Here is a 21,871-nt window from a genome sequence, read left to right on the forward strand (position 1 = left end):
GCAGATGCCCGAGATGTAGACTAGGCTTTATATCTGTGTCTGAGACATCAGGATCCATTATGGTTACACATTATATTCTTCAGGTGTGTTTCAAGACATGCAAGGTTGCATTAAGACTATTCATCATCTTGCTAATGTCTTGTAGTTCAAATATTTGTTTGACTTTTTCACCAGCTCTCGGGAACCCCTTATGTCTTTTCTTAGAACTTCTGGTAGATTCACTGCATACTTTGCTCTAATTAACTGACTTGTGCAGCCTCTCAGAGTTTAATGTTGTTACACTCATAGTCATTTGAAAAAGCCTCCAGACTGCTTCTTTTTTGAATTGACAATCTGTCTTCCATGGGTAGTGAATGTACTATTGATTTGGCTGGCATCTCTTTCTCTCGCTGAAACGCTGTGCTGAGGTGCCTCTTCTGATTACGGCTGCCCATGGCGTTGATTGATCTTTTGTATGAACTATCCTAGTTGACAGTTCACTTCAGCAAGGTAGCCAAATCATGCAAACGATATGGATTTATATTGCAATGGTCTCTCTGTCCAGGTACTTTTGGAGACTTTGGGAAGTCACCATATGTTTCGGATGGACAGGTTTTTGAGCATATGTCCAACCACCCTAAGGCTCTTGAAAACTAAAATCCTTCCTCACTTATATGAATTATTACCCCCAACCACAGGGCTAATCCGAAATGTACTAAATGAAGGTGCATGATGTCATAATGTGGTAGGCTACTAAGTAAGGGTGATAACCTAATCTGCTTCAGTGTCCTTCATACACATGACAGTACTAAAACGTACTGCGTAGGATGGGTACAAGCTTCAAAGGATGTTCTTTCCCCGTTAGTGGGGTTTTGTGAGCTAAGCACAGCAACAGCGAACCTCCGTCACTCTGTGCTACCTAGAGCCCTGTCTCCTAGAAGAGGCTTTCCCATGGAAACAGACTCCAGAGGGGGGCAACGGATTGGCCAGCCCAGGACCTTGTTTACCATCATTGAACCAGAAGGCAAATTGCACTGTTGGGAAGGTGACATTGACTACGGCTGCTTGCTGGTTGGTTCACTGTTACATCTTGTGTGTTCAGGGAAGTTTAACGAAGTGTAGTTGCGGTTTGATGATACCGAGAGCTGAGAACCGTGGAGCTAGGAGCTGGCATTGAAGGGACAACAGCCTTCCCAGAGGGAAGCGATGAGGTGGTGAAATGCTCTGGGGAGATTCCTTCAAGTTCCTGTGTGGTTGTTTTTCGTAGGTATTGCTCCTTCCTGGAATGTTTCTAATTTGGCAGATTTATTGGCAGTGTGGGTCTTTTTTGTGTGTTTCAGGACACTTTGACGTTTTTGTGGTGTTTTTATTGGTCTTAAGTGAATAGTTAATAATGGATAAAAGTGGTTCCTTGTTGAGTAGTCAAGAGTCAATTAAATAAGTATTGTAAATCAACAGAGGAGTGTGCCTGAGCGTGAAATACAATTCTGCTGACTTATGAAGCTGGTTCATTAATTCTTACCCATCCTATAATCTATGCTGTTCTGTTGTGACTATACAAATCCTGCATGTGCATTGTCTTGTCCTTCAGATCGCGAGGGCTGCCCAAGCTAAAAGAGTCCAGTTCCCATGAGTCTCTACTCAGCCCAGGCAGTGCGGTGGAAGCCCTGGACCTGGGCATGGAGGAAGACGTTTACATCAAACCTCTCCACAGCAGCATCCTGGGCCAGGAGTTCTGTTTCGAGGTAGTGCCCCAAAAACTCTCCTCTGCTTTGTTTTACCAGAGGGCATTCTCATGACAGCTATACAGACTCCAGCTTGAGTATGGTATAGCTACCTGCTGTAGCACAGTATCTATCTAGGAGTTGGCACCATTGTTCTAAGTTGGAGTTCCTCACACCTTTCCTTTGCTCCACAGGTGACATACTCAGGCGGTAGTAAGTGTTTCAGCTGTACGTCTGCGTCGGAGAGAGATAAATGGATGGAGAACTTGAAGAGAACGGTTCAACCCAACAAGGTCGGACATCTTGTTTGTTATTTTTGTTGAAGCACTGTTTCCTGTTGTAAGATGTATTATTTCAGCGCTCGTCCAATGTTCTTGTCATGTTGGTTCATTATCGTATCGTTGTATGGTTATACCCTGTACAGAAAGAACCACAATGACACATATTTATAATATCTATTTTCCAATGTGATCAGTAAATACAGACCGTTCCTTGACTCTTACCACCAAAATGACAAAGAACTAATAACTTTTGATCCTTGACCTTCTGCTGTATTTATATACCCCAGGACAACTGTCGGCGTGCGGAGAACGTCCTCCGCCTGTGGATCATCGAGGCCAAGGACCTCCCGCCCAAGAAGAAGTACTTCTGCGAGCTCTGTCTGGACGACGTGCTCTACGCTCGCACCACCAGCAAGATGCGCTCTGACTGTCTCTTCTGGGGTGAGCACTTTGAGTTCTCCAGCCTGCCCGCCGTGCACAGCATCACCGTGCACATCTACCGGGACGCAGACAAGAAGAAGAAGAAGGATAAGAACAACTATGTGGGACTGGTCAACATCCCCATCGGAGGGGTGACGGGGAGGCAGTTTGTGGAGAAGTGGTACCCTGTTAGCACGCCAACCACCAGCAAGGCCAAGGGAGGAGGGCCCTCCATACGGATCAAGTCCCGCTTCCAGACCATCTCCATTCTCCCTATGGAGCAGTACAAGGAGTTTGCGGAGTTTGTCACCAACAACTACACCATGCTGTGTTCGGTGCTGGAGCCTGTGATCAGTGTGAAGAACAAAGAGGAGATGGCGTGTGCGCTGGTCCATATTCTACAGAGTACCGGACGGGCCAAGGTAAAGACGTAGGGTTATCTCAAGGCCTCTTTTTGAGGCTTGGAGTGTATTCTTCATTCTGTTGTTCATATTGTTCAGGCAGGTTGTGTTGTTCACTGTATCTAGACTGATGTCTGTTTTGTCCAGTCAGACCTCCGATAACTGACCTTGTAACCTTGGAGCTCTCATCTTGTTTTTCCCCTGTGTGTTCAGTGTCAAGTATTGACTATAAAAATTAGGCCACCATCCGGTTTTAGCAACCCTTTTAACTTCAAATTGTTGAAAACAAAATGATAGCCTAGCACATTGATCTAGTCCTTATTGCAGGCATTGCAGTTGTAGTATTTTGATTAGCTGTAAAGCCTGACTTGTCCCCTCTGTTTTTCCCCCTACTCCTCCCTTCCCCCATCTTCCCTATCTCCTCTCACCTCCCCCACTTTCTTTCCTCCCCTCATCCCTCAGGACTTCCTGACAGACCTGGTTATGTCGGAGGTGGACCGATGTGCCGACCACGACGTGCTCATCTTCAGGGAGAACACGCTGGCCACTAAAGCCATCGAGGAGTACCTCAAACTGGTGGGACAGAAGTACCTGCACGATGCACTTGGTGAGAACATTCACACACAGCTGTGTTGGAAACGATTTGAAATGTGTCTGCATTGAACCACATCTTTCGTAAAATCTGTCTTAACCTGGCTTGTGTCTGTACCGGCTACTGTAGGGGAGTTCATCAAAGCTCTGTACGAGTCGGATGAGAATTGCGAGGTCGACCCGGGCAAGTGTTCCAACAGCGAGCTACCAGAGCACCAGAGCAACCTGAAGATGTGCTGCGAGTTGGCCTTCTGCAAGATCATCAACTCCTACTGGTGAGACACACCGCCTCTGCTGGAAACATCTAGAAATCCAATCTGTCTTCTTTGAGGTAATCGAGGAGCTAAAATGCGAGAGGCTGTGTGGAAACGCATCCAATCTTCTTCATACAGTGACTGCCAATGTACTTGAGCCAGATCAGCTATTTCCCTGGGGACTTTGGCTAATGCTACTGCGGTGTATATAGAATGGTTTTGGAGAGATGGGAGGGCAGACATTCTGTAAAAAAATCAAGGTTTCCGATCTCCCCCTGCTGTCCATTTGGAGAAAATACACGTGGATGAAATGTCTCAGTCTGAATAGGCAAAGTTGACTGGTGTGTGTGTGTGTGTAGGAGTGCATGTGCGTTGGAAGGCCGGCCTTTTCTCCTGCGCAGACGTGTTTGTGTGTCGTAACCCAACCCGACCTCTGCTCTACCATCAGCGTGTTCCCCCGGGAGCTCAAAGAGGTGTTTGCAGCGTGGAAGCAGCAGTGTGTGTCGAGGGGAAAGCAGGACATCAGCAAGCGCCTCATCAGCGCCTCGCTCTTCCTGCGCTTCCTGTGTCCCGCCATCATGTCTCCCTCGCTCTTCAGCCTCATGCAAGAGTACCCCGACGACCGCACGTCACGCACCCTCACGCTCATCGCCAAGGTCATCCAGAACCTCGCGAACTTTGCCAAGTATGTGTACGCCGATTCGCGATGTCCCAGTTGTTGTTTTTTTAATCCTTTATCCTTGCGTTATTATTTACAGTTAGTGCTATTATCGTATAGAATTGTGATCAGACACATGTAAAGCTGCGTCTATGGTCGGATCACAGCTGTCAAAGCAAAACAAAACTTAAGCCGGTTTGTGAATAACGTTTTTCTCCTTCAAAGATTCGGCAACAAGGAAGAGTACATGGCCTTTATGAACGACTTCCTGGAGCACGAGTGGGCGGGGATGATGCGTTTCCTGACTGAGATCTCCAACCCGGAGACCATCTCCAACACACCAGGCTTTGAGGGTTACATCGACCTGGGCCGTGAGCTTTCCATTCTCCACTCGCTGCTTTGGGAGGTGGTGTCCCAACTGGACAAGGTAAGAAGCCAAACACAGGGTGCTTCTATGCCTCTGCTCAAACTGGAGGAGTGTTGGAGTAGGGGTGGAATTAATATGTAGTTACCAACCTGTGGTGTAGGTATGCACCAAGTCTTAGAGGTCTTAGAGAGAACTTCTGGTGATTGAATATGTATGGCTCAGGCCTTGCAATGTGCCACCAGTGGTGTGTCATTTCCGTTCTCCTGAATGAGTAGAGGCATGGCTGGGTGATGTCTTGCAGTGATGACTCTCAACACGCTTAACAAGGAAAATGTCTTACTTTAAATAATACTGAATATATTGTTTGTGTGACTACTATTAAAGTTTTGTCAGTGTTGGTTTCATATCTATTTGAGGACTAAAATGTGTCACCTAACCTAGCTAAATCCACATTTGTTGACTTGGTAAAAGCTTGACATGGTAAGTTAAGGCAAAGAGTAGATACCATTTTCAAAGACAGTACAAGATTAATTCAGAATTAAGAACGTCTTTCTTCATTTGCATTTGTTATAGGGGTCAGGTTTAATCTGTGTCTAGGATACTTTTCCTTTCTCTCTGGTTGATTGCCAGTATGTTTTGAGAGGCTAACGTCAAGATAGCCTAAATGTGCCACCCACTCATCTTATCAACACACCATACTGAACCTCCAGACCTGGTACCCCAGTGGGCTTCTGCAAGCCCTCACCAGCATGTTTATTATACTGCATTTTGCACCCCTCTGCACAAATGCTCCTGGTCTATGAAGTATTCATTTCAAACCCACCTCCCTGCATTTCGCTCCGTAACATCCTCCTATTTTAGTTTGCCCCTCAATGCATGGCCTGCGTTGCGATGGCTTTGACGTGTAGTGGCATGTTTGGTTGTTTTTCGTCTTTTTTATTTTTCCCCGTACCTAATTTTTCCTTATGTTTTCCCCTCCCTCTCTGTATCTTTCTTTTCTGCCCTATTCTACCCCTCCCCTCCTACACTCCACCCCTATCTCGGCCAACACACTCTGTCTCCATGGTTACGTTGTCCTGCCACCAATGCATTATGGTGCCTCTTCATGCCAACCCACACCACCAACCCCCCCTCCTCTGCCATCCTCATACCACAACAAAACATTGGGGGGGGATTATCGGCCAAAACGGCGGTGGTTGCCACTTGCCCGGGCCCCTCCCTCGCTACCTATCGGTACGACCTGCCAAATCCAGGGTGAAAATTCCTTCCTGCAGGCCACCGTAGCCAAGCTGGGCCCTCTGCCCCGTATCCTGGGAGACATAGCACGCTCGCTGGTGAGCCCCACCCCCATCCAGCAGCAACTGCGGCGCTTCCAGGACCACAGCTCCTCCCATAACATCAGCGGCAGCATGTCTTCGGGCCTCCAGAGGATCTTCGAGGACCCGGCTGACAGGTATCTAGAGCCTCTGTACATTCTGACAGGGAGCGCTCAATGCTAATCAGTATCAAATGTATCAACCTCATATTTAAAACATTACCAAAAATCAGCTTCAACAGTAAATGTTTGATGTATGCCTACAGGGATAAGGGTGCATCTATATGCGTACACAAAGTATATATACCTGTAGATATGAATGGGATTTTCAGAGCCTTCTATAATGTGCCTAATATATTGTGTCCCTTATCGATTCAGTAAAATTCGCAGCCTCAAGTCACCGGTGCAGGAGAACATGGAGGGCCTTCTGCGGGGGAAGCATCCTCTCCTGTGCCAGCAGCCGACCTCCGCCCACAGCATGAGCTTCTCTGACCAGGAGGAGAGGGAGAATCTCCTCCCCAACGGTCGCTCCATCTCCCTGGTGGACCTCCAGGACTCCCACGCCCTCCAAAGTGCCCAGGGACCCCTGGGTCTTCACGAGGCCCCCCAGAGGCTTAGCCGAGTGGGCTCTCAGGTCTCCATTGGACACCCCCACAACACCCAACTCCAAGGCCTCCACCCGTACTCCAACCCCCACACACCACACCAAGCCCTGCACGCCACCAAGACCTCGTTACGAGACAGCCTGCCTCAGAGTGCACCCCAGGTGCGCAGGCCACTGCCTCCGTCGCTGAGTCAGCAACGGAGCCTCCAGCCCTTGTCCTTCCAGAACCCTGTTTACCACCTCAGCAACCTCACCCAACACGCCCTGAACCGCTCCACGCACTCGCTACAGCACGACTCCAGCTCGGAGAACCTGAGTACGGAGAGCTCCCGGAACAGCCAAAGCAATTCGGAGGACTTTGGCGGGAGCGGAAGCCAAGCAGGGGGCAGGGGGGGGAAAGGCTGCGTCGCATCCAACAGCAGCCTGGAGGAGTTCGGAAGTAGGCGGAGCGTTCAGAGCGAGGAGTGCTCCACACCGCGGCGCCACACGCAGCCCGAGCACGGGGCGGCCACGGCCGTGGCCGTGCCCAGGCAGAGCAGCACGGCAGGCACCGCCCACATCGTCAGGGTGGAGCAGCAGAGTCGAGGCGCCGGGGGAGGGAGCGCGGGGGCGCGGACGCCGCACTCTCTGCCCCACAGCGCCTCACTGCGCAGCAGCAACAGCGCCAACACTGAACCGGCGCGCCTGCAGTCTACCTGCTCAGTGGAGAGTCCGGTGCCGTCAGTGAGGAGTGTGGCCAAGCAACAGACCCCCCAGCAGGTACTGTCTCACACACACGCACGCACACCCACAGACAACTTTACTCTCAAGAATGAATGCTGTCGCCCATGCTGTGCCTGTAAAGCATCGACTTAGCTATTATCCTTGCGAAGAAATAATGGTTTCACTCATTGGCCCGGAGGATAGATTTGTTCAACTGGTCAACTGTGTGTGTGCGTGTGTGTCTGTGTGTTTGTATGCATGCGTGTATGTCGGCGCAGGTTCAGTCTCCGGTAGAGCCAGTCACCATGTCCCCAGTAGAGAGAACGGCAGCATGGGTACTGAACAACGGCCAATACGAGGATGAGCAGGAAGGGGACCAGGGCAGGGAGGACAGCAAGCACACAGAGAAGGTAAAGAGAAACAAGGGGTCACAATTTTGTGGCTCAGAGGAAGAATTATCCACCCCCCAAAAGCATTTACAAAATGATTTGCAGATTTACAGGTTATCTAATTCTACTTAAGGATCAGTTAAATCCTAAAATGGATGGAAGGATATTTAATAATTTTACCAAAAATGTAGAAGAGTGTTGTCAATCAGGGTGCTTTCAAATAAATAGATACAGAATAAAATCAAGTATGAATATGCGTACTAGTTTGCGCCTGGGTATGGACCTAATCATGGCTAACACAGCCCACCCCTACGTACTTGTGTATATGTGAGTATGAATGCGTGTATCATCATTGTAGCCATTGCTACACGTTAAAACATGGCAAAAACATTACAAGCAATGCTTCTTTCCCAGTCCCAGTCCTGCTGTTATCCAGTACAACCTCAGCTCACACCTCCCCCCACTCCTCTTCTCCTCCTTTCCCCTCCCCCTCTAGTACGAGCAGGAGATCTCCAAGCTGAAGGAGCGTCTGCGCGTGTCGGGCCGGCGCCTGGAAGAGTACGAGCGGCGCCTGCTGGCCCAGGAGCAGCAGATGCAGAAGCTGCTGCTGGAGTACAAGTCTCGGCTGGAGGACAGCGAGGAGCGCCTGCGGCGGCAGCAGGAGGAGAAGGACAGCCAGATGAAGAGCATCATCTGCAGGTACGGTCGGAGGGGTCGTGCGCCCAGAGTGACCGCAGCAGCGCTGCTTTACTGGAGTCAGAGATGCAATATTGGATGTGTGGAATCCTTTTGACTTTGATAGGTTTGAATGCATTGAACTGAAGCCTGTCCGTTTTGGAACAAGCAAGGAGAATTCACATCTATATTTGTGTGTTGAGAAGCACAGTGCTCTACATGACCAAAGTGCTGTCTGTAAAATGAATGTAAATGCGGGATACTGCAGGTGGGGAACTGAATTAGAAATGACCGTTAACTGCTTCTGCTTCCACCCCCCAGACTAATGGCTGTGGAGGAGGAGCTGAAGAGAGACCATGCAGAGATGCAGGCGGTCATAGATGCTAAACAGAAGATAATCGATGCACAGGTAAAGTATAATTAGGTATAATGATACATGTGTACACATGACCAAAAACAGAGACAGCAGGTAGGGCACATCATGGGTCCATGCTCAAGGTCGCTGGGAGTGTTTCTATGGATATTTTCCCTGACACACATCCTTTGCAGAAGTCAAATAAATGTAATGAACCCTCCTTGCTAGAGGCACTTAACATTTGATCTCTTGAGTGATTGCACACCCTGTCAACTTTTTTGTCTGGGAACATTTGCCATGTTGGCTGCCTGATTGTTGTACATGTAGAGAAATGCTGGCCAGGAAAAAAGGAATAAAAAAAACAATGAATTGTTTAATAATGTACAATGAATTATATATTCCTACTGACTTTAATTCACATTTTCATCTGATAAGTGCGGAGGTCTGGGTTGGAATCCGGCCTGGACCCTTTACTGCATGTCATCCCGTCTCTCTCACTCCCCTGCCTTTCCTATCTCTTTATACTGGCACAAACAAATGTAAAGGTAGAAGTGAATAAGCTTCTCGTTTCTCCTTATTTTTATACCAGTTGACAGTAGAACCCTCCCGTCCAAAATACTATAATAGTGTTCCGCTTCGTTCTTGAGCCATGACTGACATTTTGACTTGCTCATTACCGTTGTGTTCCGCTATGTTGAATTTCCAGGTCAGTAAAGGAAGTGGGGTTATCCAAGCAGGCAAGTAAACCAGGGTAACTCGTGGTTTTGGAACATGGCAAGCCTTGGTTGAATGCTGAGCGCAACTACACTCGACACGCATTCTTGTTATGCTTAACACTGTAACAAGGGTTAACACTGTAAAGCACAGATCAAGCACAGACTGAAAAACAGCTGGGCATTACACACAGATCTATGATTAAATGTAGTGATTGGTTCTGGAAAAATTTGATCAAATAGTTTAGGAAGTTTTGTTTGGTTGTTTTTGTTTTTTTCCTTTTCTTTTAGGATTTACTTGCCCTATGCAATGTTACCACGTGTATCCTTTGAATACTTGTATTCACTTTTTATCAAAGATTCATCTCTTTTACATAAAAAGGGTTATTCTATTGTGTTAAAGTTAGAGGCCTCTTAAGGGAAATGTTTACCAAGTAGGCTTTTCGGTCTTCTTGTTTCTCAGGAATGTGTGTTTGTAGGTTGCGCTCTTTACAAAACTTTTTGTTAGCCTCCAGCTTTGGCTGCTTCCTCTCACCCTGCCCTCCTCCCAATTTAGCTACCGCCCCCACCCAAATCTCACCTCGGTTTTGACAGAACAGTGCCATGACCAGGCTCTACAGTAGAAGGTTGCCCCCATTGGCTTGAACAATCTATGTTGAAAAGCGTAGTCTAAATTTTTGCAATGTCTTCATTACAAATATATCAAATATATTATACTGTATTTAGCGGTTTAGGGACAGCAACCATTTTCGCTTTAGAAATCAAATTTGTTATGTGTCTGCTGTCCAGGATGTTTCCAGTCTACAGTAGTTTGCTGATGAAAGCCATGTCACTGTTGACGGGTACTTTGGTCCTACGTTTCAAAATCTGTTTTTTATCATTTGTCTTTTATATAACCTGAAACAAAAGTATGCTCCAAAGCTTGTTTTTTTGTATTTTTTTTTTATATATGTTTATATTTTGGTGCCTGTACAACTGAAACACTTTTTTTCAGACTTGGTTCAGCCCCCTATGTCAATTAGTCAACTTCACCATGCTGCTCTTTGCCCATCCTTTAAGATTATTTTACACAACTTTCTAATTTACTCATGTCTTATCCCGCCTTTTCTATTTCTTTCTCTCCAGGAGAAGAGGATAAGCTCGCTGGATGCAGCCAACTCTCGACTCATGAGCGCCCTCACTCAAGTGAAGGAGCGCTACAGCATGCAGAATATGCGCAACGGCCTATCACCAACCAACCCCACCAAACTGTCCATCACTGAGAATGGTGAATTCAAAAACAGCAGCTGTTGATTGTCAGTCAGACATGCTGTTCATTGCAGGGGGTCACATGCTCCTGTCTTATCAACAAACAATGCGTGAAGGAGCTCTGTAATTGGACCATATAAATCTATGAAGAATGTCTAGATATATTAATGTATATACCTTGTATCTTGGTTGTGTACAGAGATTATTCTAGAAGGATGGGAGCAGTAGGTCAACTGTTGTCATAATATAGTGAATATGTGTTACAAATTACATAATTCCCATATACAGACAAATACAGATGAATTATAGGTTAAAAGAAGATTTATGGAAAGGTTGTACATATAAAGTGGGTTTGTTTCAGATAAGCACATATTGAGCAGTTAGTTACAAATGTATTGAAGTCATCACAGGAGTGGAAGGGCAAAAATAATATTTTATGCACTCCGTTTTCTAATCAAATTTTTTATAGTTTTTTAAACTTCAGTTTTTTTTTGTCATAAACAAGTTGCATTTGTTTTGATTAGCTGGTTTTTAAAGAAATCGGGACTGTGCAGTGTGAGCCTATAGCCACATCATTGTTTTTTTAATTTATTCCTATACTGTCAAACCGGCCTCATGAGAAGATTTGACTGCCCTCCTGACTTTGAACAATGTTCAATGTCATATTGATAACTACTGTTAAAAAGAGTCTGCTGTTTCTCACTGTCACAAAAGGAGCAACACTCCATACAGGCACAGACTTTTTTTGTTGCACAGGAACTTTGAATGAACTGGTCCATGTCAAACATATTGCATAATTGTCAGTGGTTGAATGTTGATAATAAAAGCTGCCTGTAATTGTGTGTGTGTGTGTGTTTCAAATTAGTACAAGCTCATTACCAATGGATGAATATGTAAGAACTGTAAAACATGGATAGTGTATAATGCTGCTCTTGTTGAATGTGGCATCTACATACTATGTATGTAACATGAATGATACATAAATAAAGTATAGTTAGATTTGATTGCCATATTGTAATTGGTTTTGTTTTAGGTTTGTCCACAGATGGGTAGTCTATGTACATTCCCTTGTGCTGTCATAGACTTAAATAGTTAGGATAATGATTTAAGCAAATAGACATCATTAGCTGAAAGTAGGAAAAAGATTTGGTATATAAAAAGTACAATCTTGACAGCCTTCAAAGCTAGAAAAACAGGATGATTTTAGTACTACACTGACTTTGGGATCACTCTGGTTACTCATACTAGTCCGTTTAATGTACAGTGAGAATCATTTGACGCTGGGATATAGAACATAAATTACATGGGGGGTGCATTTCAGGGAAGGATTGTGTCTTGTCCAGAAATGCCTAACTTTCCATAAAACCATCGAAATGTGCTGAAGTAGTAGGTAGTGCGCTGCCGCGAGGTGGTGCTTTTCCAGGTGGGGGTATATCTGAGGGCACAACACCGGAAGTGGATATAGCTAGAGCTAGATAGCCACTGGGTCTATGGTCTATCCACACCACTAAACACACTGGTTCACGATCCTGTTAACAATACACATCTGACTGGTTGATTTCCAAGCCTTTGTGGACCAGGAGTGAGTAGGTTATGTGAATTGAGCATCAGTTTGGTTTCGTTTTTGGTTTCCATTATGTTATTTTTATTGCTAGCTTAAGATTTTGCGCACGAGATGCGACAAGCAAGCTAACCAGGGTTAGCTGTCATTGCCATCCTGGTCGCTAAAGGCTAGCTATCTAACTAAACGTTCGCGTGCCGTTAATCAAGCTGGTCAGCCTGCTGAATGTTCCTTGCTGGCCAAACTACTTTTTCAGACATGTTTGTAAAGCAGGAATTGGGGCTTGCAATGTTTTTCAGTTCGGAAATAGCATGACCTGTTTGGTGTCTGTTATTCTGTCGCAAAGCTTTTATGTAGCTAACCGTTTTAGCTGTTGGTAGCTAAACACTACATATGCGACCTTTTTATAGGCGCTTAGAACAACATGGCCAATGAAGTCTCGATATTTGGGTTCACTTCTAAAAAAAATCTTTCCACAGGGGGTCATATTAATCCACAATGGCGGATATAAAAAACTTCCTTTATGCCTGGTGTGGTAAGAAGAAAGTAACTCCTGACTATGAAGTTAAAGCAGCTGGAAACAAAAACAGGCAGAAGTTTTTGTGTGAAGTGAGTCGTCTTTGATTAATGCATAACTCTATAACTGCAACTGGAGAATCGTATCGCTATTTCATTTGCATGTCAATTGATTTAATAAATTACCTCCCATTTCTCAGGTCCGTGTTGATGGCTTTAGTTACACTGGAATGGGCAATTCCAGCAATAAAAAGGATGCCCAATCCAATGCTGCCAGAGACTTTGTCAACTACCTTGTCCGAGTTGGTGAAATGAATGGTGCAGAGGTCCCAGCACTGGGGGTTAGAAAACCGTTTTTATCTACAAAATTATGATATCACAAAGTTATTGACCTTTTGGCTAAAGAGACCAACTTTTTTTATTTAAGTGTTTTCATTGGGTTTTCCTCTTACCATAGGCAAGCGTTCCTGACTACAGTGTGCCGGATGGTGGTGGAGCTGGTGCTGATAGCTTTGGAAGTCTTCCTCCCAGTGGACCTTTACCACCTCATCTGGTGGTGAAAACTGAGCAAGGTAGGATGGATAACCTTCTTAAACATTTTTGGACAATTAGTGGTAGTAGTTTAGAAAATGTGAGATATGTGAGACTCATGGTTCTGTTGTAAAACTATATCTGTGTGTTAGCAAATCACTCAGGACCAGTCCCTGGCGTGACTGGTTTGGGATACTCTGGAGGTGGAGAACATACCCAGTGTGGTGGTGGAGGCGGAGGGGCTCCGTGGGACCGTGGAGCCAACCTGAAGGAGTACTACTCTAAAAGAGATGAGATGGAAGCACAGGCGGTAAGGCCTCCAACTCCAATGTCCATCTCCATTGAAAATGGGATCAATGCTCATGGTGACACATCACTGACTAAAGTGCAAGTTCTATACTCTCATTGCACTGCACTACCGTTTACGACCAATGAACACTGCACTAGCATCAGTAATTTGTGTTAGTTTTCACTGGGTAAGTGAAGCATTGACAGAATATATCCATCACCAGGGATATTTATTCATATTTATTGGCCTGGTAAATGTGTAAGTTGTACTAAAGAGTCAACTAGATCCAGGAATTAAATCACTGTGTTTTTGTTCCAACTAGACTTTGGAGTCTGAGGAGGTTGATCTGAACGCGGGTCTCCATGGAAACTGGACCCTTGAGAACGCCAAGGCCCGTCTGAACCAGTTCTTTCAGAAGGAGAAGAACCAAACTGATTACAAATATACCCAAGTGGGGCCTGACCACAACAGGTCAGGATAGATGCAGGGAATGCAATATCCCCTGGACCACACCTAGTATTCAATTATTTATTCATATAATCCTAAAAGATATTTATGGCAATCATATACACACCTAGATGTGGGGCCTGTATGTTTTTCTTCTGGACTGCTACTATAATAATGGACTACTAAATAATAATAATACATTTCATTTGGGGGACGCCTTGGACCTTGTCATGGACCTCTTACCTAAAATGGGCCTATATAGGTGAATTAAAAACAGTGGAGGTTAAAAATAAATCTAAAATCAGTGGACGGATTTAACAAATGCACTGGGAAGGATAGAAAACAGTCTAAAGGTTATCGGCAGTTCGGAATAGATCTGTTTGGGGAGGGAGGTGCGTTCCAGAGCCTGGGTGCAGAGCAGCTAAAAGCACAGCCTCCCATGGTTCAGAGGCAAAATGGGCACAGAGGAATGCTACAGAGATGAGACATGAGACCCCTAGGGTGTGCTGGAAACACCAGAGTGATCTCAAGAGAGAACCTTTCTGTTTTGTTTTTGTGAGTTGTTACTGAAACAGTGCCTCACAAAGACAACACTGATCCCATTCAAACTGAGCTGAAGTGTTCTTAAGAGTAAACGACGTGGACAACGGTGACGCCAGAGATCCCAACCCTACTTGTCGAGACATGCGACATCGTTTAGGATGCACTAAAGTTGTCGCATGGTAGCAAAGGATTTCCTGGTTGTGATTTTTGGTGTCACTGTTCCACTGTAGGACTGAGGCTGTCTATGGACCAGAGGTGAAAGTCTTGATTCTTGTTTAAAAGTCTGACTGAAAAACATATGGGTATCCATGGGGTTTGTCGTCAGAGTGCTCTGTAGGCTGCTTAGTGAAGAGGTCAGTTGGTCCAATTATCAATCAAACACTTTAAGTCTTTCCCCAGACATTCTACAGTGAACTTGGGTAGATGGTCTGTCTTATTTTCTCTCTATCCAGGAGCTTTATAGCAGAGATGCAGTTGTTTGTGAGGCAGCTGGGTAGAAGTAAGTACTAGAGACATGTTGGTCTATATTCTCATTGCTATTAAACATAGTGGCATTTCAAATTCAACTTTTAAATTGACATGTAAACAAGATCCTTTTTGTCCTTTAGAAGTCATAGCTCGAGAGCATGGTTCAAATAAGAAACTTGCGGCCCAGTCCTGTGCCCTATCGATTGTCCGCCAGCTGTACCATCTGGGTGTGATTGAGACCTACAGTGGGATAGCAAAGAAAAAAGAGGGAGAAACTGTAAGTTAATAATATAAATATTTGTGTAAATGCTGATGCATGGACTCACTTCTGTCTAAAGGTCGACAACATGGTTTGAAATGAGAATTTGGTGGATGTCATTGATATAATTCCAGTTCTTCATTGCTTGACTTGTTTCTCCGCAGTTGGAGGCCATTGAGGTTAATGTTCAGGACGATTTGCAGAATCAGTTGCAGAGCTTGGTCCAAGACATGGGTGTTGAAATTCCTCCAGCAGTAAGTACCCCAGTATAGAACAATTCATAAAAAAATATTTACACTGACATTTGCCTTCAGAACTGCCTAATTCTTCATGGCATAGATTCAACAAGGTGCTGGAAACATTCTTCTGATATTTTGGTCAATATTGACATTATAGCATCACGCATGCCACGTTCAAAGTCACTTTAATTAAATTTCTTCCCCATTCTGATGCTCAGTTTGAACAGCAGATCATCTTGACCATGTCGACATTCCTAAAAGCATTGAGTTGCTGCCATGTGATTGGCTGATTAGATATTTGCCTTACAGAGTAGTCGAGTAGACGTACCTAATGAAGTGGGCGGAGACGCCGGAGAGTTTATATTTGTGTGCCACTTTTCAAAGTCAAACACAGTAAGTCTCCTTTATCTCCCTCAGCCTCAGGATTCCACAAGTCCACCCGTGTCTCTAATCCAGGGGAAGATGGCTATGTTTGAGCCTTCTCAGAGGCAGAGTACGGCAGGGGTGGTTCCCTGGTCCCCCCCCCAGATTAACTGGAACCCCTGGACCAGCAGCAACATTGATGAAGGACCGCTGGCATTTGTGAGTATCTCTCTGTCTTGTTTTCTTTACCGACAGCTGGTTATTCCTTCTTCTTTTATTGTCTTTCCTTTTCGGGGGTCTGATTGGTTACATTTGATTCTCCCTCTTTCCCTTGACATGTCTCACTTCTCCCTTCCAGTGCACACCAGAGCAGATCAGCTCAGACCTTCACTATCAGCTGACCGAGCAGCTGGAGCAAGATGTCAACCTACAGAAGGTATGCTGTTGTGGAAACACTTCCTGTCATCAGCCATTATGTTATCTTTTTTTATATATATATATTTTGAATATATTTTTTTTAATATATTTAAATATGTAATTTTCCAGATCATTGCGGAGCGAGATGGCCTTCCAGTGAAGAAGTTTGAGTCTGAAATTTTGTCCGTCATTGAGCGCAACCCAGTGGTCATTATCCGTGGGGCGACCGGCTGTGGTAAGACCACCCAGGTGCCCCAGTACATCCTGGACCAGTTCATCAAGAACAAGCAGGCATCCAACTGTAACATTGTTGTAACTCAGGTACGACCGACAAAACAAGAAAGAACAATTGACATCTCTTTGAAAATGTACTTCAGATAAATGCTTCCTTCGCCATTGTCACACAAATCCAAACAAAATGGACATTGTGGCCTTATTTTGTCCTCAGCCGAGGCGCATCAGTGCTGTGTCTGTGGCTGAGCGCGTGTCTTACGAGAGAGGGGAGGACGTGGGGAACAGCTGTGGCTACAGCGTCCGCTTTGAGTCCATCCTTCCTCGTCCACACGCTAGTATTCTTTTCTGTACTGTCGGTAAGTGTCCCACCAGCCATTATAAGAGTCTGTCATAATAGCCAGGCCCCCTTTTTAAGTCTTCTAAAAGTGCCTGAACTTTTCCCTCCATTTTCAGGTGTGCTACTTCGTAAGCTAGAGGCAGGCATCCGAGGAATCAGCCATGTGATTGTTGATGAGATCCATGAGAGAGACATCAACGTAAGTTCCTGTGGCCAGATTTTAATATACCAATATACTATTAATATACCTTTTTATAGAACATATGGTTCGAGCAGGAGTTCCACCCACTTCTTGGATTCTTGCTAACAGAGCAGCATTTTATCCACTTATAACGTTTTGTTTTTTTACTTGCACAGACTTAACTGTGAAAGAAGGAAATTGAATAAAGGGACATTCAGCAGGTGTCTTCATATTTCAAAGTGTGTGTTCTGTTCTTGCCAGACTGACTTCCTGATGGTGGTCCTGAGGGACGTGATCCAGGCCTACCCAGAGGTACGGATAATCCTCATGTCTGCCACCATTGACACCACCATGTTCAGCGAATACTTTTTGAACTGCCCTGTCATTGAGGTCTTCGGACGGACATTCCCTGTACAAGGTAAGAGTTGTGTCTCACACAACAACAACAAAAGTAACGCATTTACTGCATCCATACTAATTGGCGGCTGCTTCAAAACTTTCAAATTGATGTTCTGTTTTATTCTTTTTTTTTCCCAGAGTATTTTCTGGAAGATTGCATTCAGATGACCAGATTCATTCCACCCATGGATAGAAAGAAGAAAGAAAAGGATGACGAAGGTGGAGAGGATGAGGTGTGATGTCTTCTTTTCAGGCATCTGTGAAGCCCTCTGAATTGCTTGTAAAAACGGCTATACAAATAAGATTTGAATGTATTTCAATCTTGAGTACTGATGAACATCCACTGTAAAAAAAAAAAAAAAATCCTGTCCGGCCAAACCATTCCTTGTCTTGTCCACCATCTATTACAGACAAACTGCAATGTCATCTGTGGGCCCGAATACACCCCTGAGACCAAGCGCTCCATGGCCCTGATGAGTGAGAAGGAGACTCCGTTTGAACTTGTGGAAGCCCTGCTCAAGTACATAGAGACCCTGCAGGTGGCTGGAGCTGTGCTGGTTTTCCTGCCTGGCTGGAACCTCATCTTCTCCATGCAGAGACACCTGGAAATGAACCCTCACTTCAGTGAGTATTAAAGACAGAATTGGGTTGGTATCTTTCTCAAGTAGTTAGCGAAGACTTAAGCCTGCCTTAGAGCCAGAGTAGAAGTAAAAAATAAAAAGTAGTTTCCTGTCAGTTGTGCACATATTAACATTGGTGTCTCTCCAGGGACTTGTTTCACAGTATTTGGTTGTTCTCTCCAGGGAACCAGCGGTACAGGATTCTGCCCCTCCACTCTCAGATCCCCAGAGAGGAGCAGCGCAGGGTGTTTGAGCCTGTGCCTGATGATGTCAGGAAGGTCAGTCTCAGAGCATCACACCGGAATAAACAAACAGGAAGTTTGTAGTTGCTAAATTTGTAGGTGATTTTCATTTAATGATTGCATACAGCTTTAATGATTGCAATTGTTTGATAACGCATTTGACATTTTGCAGGTGATCCTGTCTACCAACATTGCCGAAACCAGTATCACAATCAACGATGTTGTATATGTCATCGACTCCTGCAAGTAAGTAGCCTTCATTTCATGTCTTATCAAATGTCTCAGTCCTCAAAAGAATAATTATGAATCTAAATATTTATTGTGAAATATAGATGGATCAAAAATAATAACTTTCTACTAAAGTAATGATTTGTTCCTCCATGTAGGCAGAAAGTGAAGCTGTTTACATCCCACAACAACATGACCAACTACGCCACCGTGTGGGCGTCCAAGACCAACCTGGAGCAGAGGAAGGGGCGGGCAGGACGCGTTCGTGCTGGATTCTGCTTCCACATCTGTAGTCTTGCACGCTTTAACAAGTACACATCCAATTTGACTTCCTTGCTTCCCGCTCCACTGTTTAGTGATGTATTGATGATAATTGTGACCCCTTTTCTTTCTTTCTTCAGACTTGAAACCCATATGACCCCAGAGATCTTCCGCACCCCTCTTCATGAGGTGGCACTTAGCATCAAGCTACTGAGGCTGGGAGCTATCGGCCACTTCCTGTCCAAGGCCATCGAGCCCCCACCTCTTGATGCTGTCATCGAAGCCGAACACACGCTGAGAGGTAAATCCTTCTACCCTATCAAAATACACGTTATACTTAAACCCCTCTGAAACTACTGTATATTCTTCCACTGTTACTGCAGGTGACTTAAGAACATTACCCCTAAACATTGCTAACTTTTGAATTGAGATAACATTGGTTTAAGATTAAGTTTAACTGGCTTTGTGGATGTAATTCTTCCCTCAAGAACTGGATGCTCTAGACGTAAACGATGAGCTAACACCACTCGGACGTATCTTAGCGAAGCTGCCCATTGAGCCAAGGCTTGGGAAGATGATGATAATGGGATGCATATTCAAGTAAGTGAGAAATCTTATACAAATTTAATATGAAAAAATGAAATATTTTGATGTTAAATGCTATTTCTTTCCCTTGTGGTTCTGTAGTGTTGGAGATGCAGTGTGCACCATCTCAGCTGCCACTTGTTTCCCAGAGCCTTTCATCAGCGAGGGCAAACGATTGGCTTTTGTGCACCGCAACTACGCAGGCACCAGGTTCTCTGATCATGTGGCACTGCTGTCAGTCTTCCAGGCCTGGGACGATGTTAGGTGGGTCAATTGGACATGTATATTTCAAATACAGTATTTCTTTTCCCTGCTGCACCTCATTGAAGTACTAGCACACATAAGGCAGGCAAATTTACGTTTCACTTGTATGTAACTTTCCAAATTATTCCACCTTTTGCCAAATGGTGACTGCAGTATGCTAAGGTGTTGATGTCTGGCCCTTGTCCTTGCATTTCAGAATGAGCGGAGAAGACGCCGAAACCAGATTCTGTGACCACAAAAAGCTCAACATGTCTACTCTGAGGATGACCTGGGAGGCCAAGGTACAGCTGAAAGATATCCTCATCAACTCTGGATTCCCTGAAGGTAATAACGGATCGCAGCTATTCTGTCTTTGGATTCAAACCTAAATATCCCACCCCCCCTCCCTTCAAAGCCATTTTTCCATTTCACGCGCAGAATGTTTGATGACCCAGATGTTCAACAACGTTGGACCAGACAACAACCTGGACGTGGTCATCTCCCTGCTGACGTTTGGCTCCTACCCCAACGTTTGCTACCACAAGGAAAAAAGAAAGATCCTCACCACCGAGGGGCGCAATGCCCTCATTCATAAGTCCTCTGTCAACTGTCCCTTTAGCAACCATGACATGACCTACCCCTCGCCCTTCTTTGTCTTTAGCGAAAAGGTGGGGAAATCTGGATTTTTGTCTCATTTAAACAATTTGTAAAAAGATTAATTGGCAAGGGCACTGCATTACGTTTCATGTCAAGACTTGTAAAAGCAGAACATTCCCAATGAGTCAATGGTCAATTTAAATTCCAGTTCTGTTTTCCCACAGATCCGAACTCGAGCCATTTCGGCCAAAGGAATGACACTAGTCAGCCCTCTGCAGTTGATCCTGTTCGGCTCCAAGAAGATCACATCAAACGGGGAAATCGTTGAACTGGATGATTGGTGAGCGTCTTCCTAGCGGTGCATACTGTAATTAACAGTTTTCACTGCATATTTGACCTTTAGTGCTTTAATCTTGCCCTAAACTTTCAGCATGACCATGGCGAGGTCAAGCAGATAACTAGTAGCCAAGATCATTTATTCTCTGTGACTAGGCAAAGGGAAAAAGATCAATCAATGAATACTTGTCTTTGTAGGATCAAACTAAAGGTTCCTCATGAGGTGGCGGGGAGCATTGCGGCTCTGAGGGCTGCTATGGAGGCCCTGGTTGTTGAAGTAACCAAGGACCCAGAGTATATCCGACAGCTGGACCCCACCAATGAGCGGCTGCTCAACCTCATCCGTCAGATCTCCAAGCCTTCTGCGACAGGGCTTAACCTCATGGCCAACAACCAACGGTTAGTAAGCGACTCCTGCCTAATCTTCACGAGTGGTCGCCACACGTGACCAGTCTTCACAGCTCACTGAGAAAGGGAAGATTTAGTTAGATAAAAATCATTTGTGATGGCAATAATGGATTTTAAGCATCTTTTTGTGTTTGCTATATACATAGCACCCAGGATAAAAGGATTTGAGTAAAAGAAAAAAGTACATTGATGGCAATTAAGAAATGCTTTTAAAATAAGTTTTCTGTTTTTCTTTTTTCTAGTTTTGGTGATGGCCCCCGTCCTCCCAAGATGGGTCGTTTTGATGGAGGTGGTTATCAAGGAGGAGGAGGCTACAGGGGAGGAGACAGAGGTTATCGAGGAGGGGGTTATAGGGGTGGAAGTAGTGGGTACAGAGGTGGTGGTTCTGGCAGTTATCGAGGAGGGGGTTATGGTGGTGGTGGTTCTGGCGGTTATCGAGGAGGGGGTTATGGTGGTGGTGGTTCTGGCGGTTATCGAGGAGGGGGTTATGGTGGTGGTGGTTATGGTGGAAACAGGGGTGGGTACTAGAACACCTCAATGTATAGTACATTTTGTTGTGATCTTATAGGGTTTACAAGTTTACCATGTGGTAAACTTGGAAAAAGTAAAATCAGCACTCAGTAAAAGTGCTGATTTTAGCTAGCCGACACGTTTAACCGCAGTCCCTGGGTCCTGTGATGACCAATATGTGGGTATTACCCTTGTAATACATTTTTTGTTGATGTCATGTTATTTTTAACCCTTCTTGAGATATGTGTCAATGTTTTGGGGCACTCATTTATTGTTGTGAGCCTTGTTTTGTCCCATTTTTCAACAAAATGTCTACAGAACAAAAAATATAGAAATTAGCAAAAAAAGAAAATGTGTGTGTATAATGAATTTAACATTTTG

The 21,871-nt window shown here is 44.9% G+C and overlaps 2 protein-coding genes across 8 annotated transcripts in view; both read left to right on the forward strand.

Annotated features, from left to right (window-relative positions):
• Nucleotides 1-11,518, forward strand: part of rasal2 (RAS protein activator like 2) — a 41,646-nt gene extending 30,128 nt beyond the window's left edge. For 4 of the 6 annotated variants that reach the window (XM_062480629.1, XM_062480625.1, XM_062480631.1 and 1 more), the window contains 13 exons: nt 1,571-1,724; nt 1,898-1,996; nt 2,272-2,826; nt 3,268-3,412; nt 3,527-3,671; nt 4,099-4,335; nt 4,534-4,735; nt 5,929-6,128; nt 6,369-7,353; nt 7,575-7,706; nt 8,182-8,384; nt 8,682-8,769; nt 10,554-11,518. In XM_062480629.1, coding sequence (XP_062336613.1) covers nt 1,571-1,724; nt 1,898-1,996; nt 2,272-2,826; nt 3,268-3,412; nt 3,527-3,671; nt 4,099-4,335; nt 4,534-4,735; nt 5,929-6,128; nt 6,369-7,353; nt 7,575-7,706; nt 8,182-8,384; nt 8,682-8,769; nt 10,554-10,721 — 3,313 coding nt within the window. In that variant the 3' untranslated portion in view covers nt 10,722-11,518. The remainder of the gene's footprint in view (nt 1-1,570; nt 1,725-1,897; nt 1,997-2,271; nt 2,827-3,267; nt 3,413-3,526; nt 3,672-4,098; nt 4,336-4,533; nt 4,736-5,928; nt 6,129-6,368; nt 7,354-7,574; nt 7,707-8,181; nt 8,385-8,681; nt 8,770-10,553) is intronic. The other 2 variants (XM_062480627.1, XM_062480628.1) reach the window with 2 other exon arrangements.
• Nucleotides 11,519-12,120: 602 nt separating this feature from the next.
• Nucleotides 12,121-21,542, forward strand: dhx9 (DEAH (Asp-Glu-Ala-His) box helicase 9). 2 transcript variants are annotated; one of them, XM_062481223.1, is made up of 28 exons: nt 12,121-12,258; nt 12,717-12,846; nt 12,954-13,094; nt 13,211-13,325; nt 13,437-13,594; nt 13,896-14,044; nt 15,016-15,062; nt 15,172-15,308; nt 15,455-15,544; nt 15,947-16,111; nt 16,251-16,328; nt 16,439-16,630; nt 16,758-16,899; nt 16,997-17,079; nt 17,323-17,479; nt 17,599-17,693; nt 17,871-18,084; nt 18,264-18,358; nt 18,495-18,568; nt 18,709-18,861; nt 18,952-19,112; nt 19,300-19,411; nt 19,499-19,660; nt 19,857-19,984; nt 20,078-20,307; nt 20,461-20,576; nt 20,771-20,971; nt 21,223-21,542. In XM_062481223.1, exons 2-28 carry the CDS (start codon nt 12,736-12,738, stop codon nt 21,506-21,508), a joined length of 3,792 nt encoding a protein of 1,263 aa, XP_062337207.1. In that variant the 5' UTR covers nt 12,121-12,258; nt 12,717-12,735; the 3' UTR covers nt 21,509-21,542. The 2 variants fall into 2 exon arrangements, with proteins under 2 accessions (XP_062337207.1, XP_062337208.1); XM_062481224.1 differs by having other exon boundaries at nt 12,177-12,262.
• Nucleotides 21,543-21,871: the final 329 nt, after the last annotated feature.

This window comes from Osmerus eperlanus, chromosome 16 (genome assembly GCF_963692335.1).
Source record: "Osmerus eperlanus chromosome 16, fOsmEpe2.1, whole genome shotgun sequence".
NCBI classification, from domain to species: Eukaryota; Metazoa; Chordata; class Actinopteri; order Osmeriformes; family Osmeridae; genus Osmerus; species Osmerus eperlanus.

Bases quoted from the DNA above. Each gene is read 5' to 3' on its own strand.
- dhx9 (XM_062481223.1), top strand. From the start codon at position 12,736: ATGGCGGATATAAAAAACTTCCTTTATGCCTGGTGTGGTAAGAAGAAA. The intron at 18,862-18,951 runs GTACACATCCAA...TTCTTTCTTCAG, and splicing joins AGTCTTGCACGCTTTAACAA to ACTTGAAACCCATATGACCC. The intron at 20,308-20,460 runs GTGGGGAAATCT...GTTTTCCCACAG, and splicing joins TCTTTGTCTTTAGCGAAAAG to ATCCGAACTCGAGCCATTTC.